Source organism: Prosopis cineraria, unplaced genomic scaffold (genome assembly GCF_029017545.1).
Source record: "Prosopis cineraria cultivar Desert tree isolate PC_DT_omini unplaced genomic scaffold, ASM2901754v1 PC9, whole genome shotgun sequence".
In the NCBI taxonomy this organism is placed as follows: domain Eukaryota; kingdom Viridiplantae; phylum Streptophyta; class Magnoliopsida; order Fabales; family Fabaceae; genus Prosopis; species Prosopis cineraria.
Window position 1 is genome coordinate 26,684,952 of NW_026555340.1, and position 4,862 is coordinate 26,689,813.

The following is a 4,862-nucleotide window of genomic DNA, read 5'->3' on the forward strand; positions in this document are numbered from 1 at the left end:
AGAGTTATCATAAAATATTTAATCGTTAATAATTTTTGACAATAACAAAAAAATCCATTGACAAAATGATTACCTTTAAAAGTTTTTTTTTTTGACAGTGGAAATAAGTCATATTACTTGGATTGTTTATTTTTTCAATATGCGATGATGATAGACATGCAGGCATGTCAATAAAAGAATCTCGAGAAAGTTGAAATCAGTGCTTAAGAATTGTTCAAATTAACGACTAAAGAATATTGTAAAATTAATTTCGTGAATCAAGATGGCGAATGTAACTTTAATTGAGTACAGTTTCTTCAAGTCACTGTCAGTGTCAATTATTCAAATTTCTACTTGTGTTACTCGGAGAACCTGAAAAAAGCCGTTCACACTAGGCCGTTCACGGATACAGTCTCTCTACATTCTTAAAGAAGCACCAATAATCACAAGAAAAATTACAATAAACTCTCATATAAAAAAATTAATTGTTATAAAATTATTATTAATAATTATTAATATAATTTAATTTAATTATTAATAGACCTTATAGTAATTAATTTTTTTTTGTGAGACCTAATTATAATTCTCCTATAATTATATAAATAATATTTCATTCTTTATATTTATTTTTAAACACTCTGCATAAAGTTACTCAATTTTGTGATGGAAAATTGGGAGAATTTTGTTGAAGTCCCTTGAATGTGGCATAATTTAAATTGAATCTCAAAAAATGATATTTCACCTTCATTTTTATTGGTAATATTATGACAATAATAAGAGGTTACATTTATTCTAGTAATATTAATATTACTTGTAATACCTATATAACTTGATTTATCATTCCACTAATATTATTTCACTAATATTATTTATAAAAACTGAAAATTGACTTGTTAGATCCATCACGCTAATTATAATTAAAAGGCATCTTAATCATTTAAGTGAGATATAATTTATTTCATTTTAATATTCTAAACATGGTATAAAATTTTAAAATTTGTTAAGACTCAATTAAAATTATATCACATCCAAAAAATTTCAATGAAATTCTTCATAAAAAATTCGGATCCTAGGCACAATTATCATAGTATGACAAGCACAAGAAGAACCGTAATTGGCCCACCTTCCTCACAAACACCGATGAAAAAACATAAAATAATGGCTTGTGACGACGCGGATTTTCACCACTGCAGTCTAACCACGCCATTAGCAACTTTTTCTGTGCATAATGAAAATGATCCTTTAACCATGTCTTTCCCCAAACCAAAAAGGGTAAAAAAGAGAAACTTACCACTAAAAGAGAAAGGAACACAACAATAAAACCATGATATAATATATATTTTTTCACTTCAACAATTATCGTATGTACAGGCCAGAGCATAATAACCGCGAGTTAAAAGTAGTTTTGAATATAAGTATATAACCCAAATCTCAATGAAATTACCCTAAAATATCAACAAAAAACCGGTAAACTAGAAGACACATGGCCGTTAATTTTGTGTCAGCCTGTAACTACGACGACCCATCACTCTGCTTCTAATTTCCAGTTTCTGCAGAGGAAATGATCGAGCCCATCCTTGAAGAAAATAATTATAGGAAAAGGGGGGGGGGGAGGAAGAGGGATAACCCCGAGAAAATTATTCACAGAAAATCCAATCAGTAAGAGTAAGCCAATCGTCGTGGAGCCACACGATCTCTGAGAATTCCATTATAGAGGGCCTTTCTGTTCGCCGGCATTCCTCTGACCTCGCTCACGCCGTTACAAGTCTCTTCCACTTTCACTTCAGAGTTCGAACACACAGAACTGTGACTCACGCGATGCTTTCTCCTGAACTCTTGTCCATCTGTCCTTGAATCCACCACATCTTCGGCGAAATGCACTCTCTTCTTCTTCTTCTGCCCCTTCTTCCTCTCTGCTTCAAAACCCAGTATTTGTATCAGAGGAGAGACAGAGGAACGAAGTAAAGAGCGAATCTTGAAAATTGATTGAATGTAAATGCGTGTGAAACAGAGGAAGTTGTGCGCTTACCAGAGGATATGCAAGATCGCAGGACCGGAGGGGAAGAGTGAGGGGTGTGAAGAAGAGGAGGGAGAGATTTCTGGAGACGGAGGGCGATGAGGATGACGGTGCCGGAGAGAGCCATGGCGGTGGCGAAGACCACGCCTTGAGAAGTCATCGCTGAAGAAGACATGGTCAAAAGGGGAGGAGAAGAAAAGTTGCAGATGAACGTGGTGGGATGGTCTGGGGGAGAACAAGAAAGAGAAGACTGAGGAGGAAGAATAGAGCAGTTTAGTTTATTTTGCCCATAGGGACACTACAACATACAACTACCATTTATTTATGCTATTGGAAACGACCAAAAAATAAAAAAATAAAAAAAATAAAAATAAATCGTTAATGCGTCACTCGCAAAGACCTTTTCCCTGGGCAATTTAATTTGTCCGACGAGATTTATAAATAAAATTATTTTTCATTTAATTTTAATGTATATGTACTTCTCCCTGTTTCTGTCCTTGCCCATATTGATATGGATCACATGATATTTTGTTACCCTTTATTATCATCATTATCATTCAGCATGGATTTATAATATATTTATACATTTAAATTGTTAGTATTCCATTGTGGGTGCCTTGTTATGTATGATCTATGATTAGTGCATTTGATTCCAGTCTCCCTGGGTTTTTTTGTTTTATCTGTGTTTTTGATGGGGGGAGAAGGAACTTTTAGTACAGGGTGTGAAAAGGATTAAAGTTTAAAGCCCCTCACAATTAATTAAATAATAACAAAAATAAAAAGAAGGGCGATGCATGTGACGTAGGAAAAGTAAAAAAAATAAAAAAATGAGAGGCATCCATGGCATGGATATATTTCTTAAGCTTAGTTTAATACGTGATGCGTTAAGCATGATGTCATGGATGTGAATCGTGGCAGTTTTACAGTAACTTATCTCATTGGCTAATTACGCGGGTTCATTTAACCAACTTGGATTACAATATGGTAGTTAATTAATTACTTGTTATTTATGTACATCTAAGCGGTGAAAGAAGCGTTTTTGGTCCTTTTACAGATATATGGCCAGCATAAATTGACATGAATGATAAAATAAGTGATTAGATATTTAAATCTCAATTCTTGTTCATATGCATGTAGCAATTTAATTGAAAAATATTTATAATTTGTTTTTAACATCTCAAAGGCCGTAAATTGCTGACAGAATATACACACGTGACACAGACGCATCATCCGTTGTAATCACACCCTTCTTTTTATATATTCATAAAAGATTTAAAGAGAATTTTTACAGCTATGCCTGGCCATTTTAGAATTTTACGAAAATACCCACAAAAATGAAAAGCAAATCATCTTTCTTGTGGTAATAGCTTACATGAAGTGATTAATTCAATAAACATAAATATTTGGATTTGCTTATTCAATAAACATGACATAGTTGTATATTTTAGGAAAACAGTATTCAACGTTAAACAAAATAAGGAAAAATAACTATAACTTTTTTTTTTTTAATCCCGTGAAAGAGTTATTCTAACTTATACGTGAGATCGAGGGGATATAAATGAGTGACCATAACCATATGTCAATCTTGGTGGACAAACTAGACGCGGGTATTTGCATTGGAAGTAAATTTTCTAAAGCTAAAATCTATGAATTTTTGTAAAATTTCTTTCTTTTTGATATTTTTCATCATTTTATTATTTTCTTATTAAATAAAAGGTCTTATATTTCTTAATTAAATTTTTTTAGAAATTATGGATTTTTAACTTTAGAGAATTAATTCACATTTAGCCGGTGGCGGAGCCACATTGACTCGAGGGAGTGCAACTGCATCTCCTTATTTTAGAAAAAATGATATATAAAATTTATAATTTTACATCCTTTACTATTGATATTTTACATTTTTTGAATGAAATAAAAAATATTTAAATTCAAAAGCTTATCAGATATATAATACTTTATTGATTTGAATAAGATATGAATAGTATATTTATAAAAAAAGAATATATTAATTTATTTAATATAATTTTTTAAAATAAAAAATGATGATAAAATTATTCATGCCATCATAATTTTAATCCTGACATGATTATTATTTTTTTAAAAAAAATTAATTTTTATTAAATTATTTCACACTCACTTACTCGAGGTCTTAACTTTGCCGTTGTATTTAGTTTCGTGACTTTCATCTATTTAAAACGCTTTTTTCCTCTCGATCACCATTGGACTGGGTACTTAAGCTTAAGACGTTTCCCTTTTTAATTTTCTGAAATTGGTTCAAAATAATTCAAAATTAAAAATTCAAAATATGTAGCTGACAGTTAATATTGGCGTCAATTAGCTAACAATTTGTATGATGGCCAACGAGACAAAATTTTGATGCGGGCGAGTAGCCAGGAACATATTTTCTTGTGGCAAACAAAGGGAAAAAACAAGAAGGAAAAGCTATGTACATAATTTTTTCTTCTAGTACCTCATGGAATTATTTTTAAACAAAGAAGTACTCTTTTCGTCTCTGTATGTAAAATATTTTTTAAAAGTGTATTTTGCCTCTAAATATAAGAAGTGACAGTAATATTTTTAAATAATTAGATAATTTTATCTTTATCTTGAAAAATAAATAGATTATTAATTTTATATTTTTTCTACAACCATCATGATATTAATTATGATATTATTAGGGGATAAAATTAAAAAATTATTGTGTTTTTACGTAAGTTCAAATAAATGATAAATCTTTTTTAATATGCAAGATTGTATTCAAAATATCTTAAATATAGCCACGGAAGGAGTATTGCACAATAATTACATATTATACGTTTCTTGCGGTCTCTGCTTGCTGAAGCAGTCTGGTTAGGAAATTGTTAAC

At 30.7% G+C, this 4,862-nt stretch overlaps 1 protein-coding gene across 2 annotated transcripts; it reads right to left on the reverse strand.

The window, feature by feature from the left end:
- Positions 1–1,286: 1,286 nt before the first annotated feature.
- LOC129321005 (uncharacterized) lies at positions 1,287–2,277 on the reverse strand. Of its 2 annotated transcripts, none has more exons than XM_054966729.1 (2): positions 2,009–2,277; positions 1,287–1,892 (listed from the first exon to the last, which is right to left on the reverse strand). In XM_054966729.1, exons 1-2 carry the CDS (start codon positions 2,169–2,171, stop codon positions 1,636–1,638), a joined length of 420 nt encoding a protein of 139 aa, XP_054822704.1. In that variant the 5' UTR covers positions 2,172–2,277; the 3' UTR covers positions 1,287–1,635. The 2 variants fall into 2 exon arrangements, with proteins under 2 accessions (XP_054822704.1, XP_054822703.1); XM_054966728.1 differs by having other exon boundaries at positions 1,287–1,895.
- Positions 2,278–4,862: the final 2,585 nt, after the last annotated feature.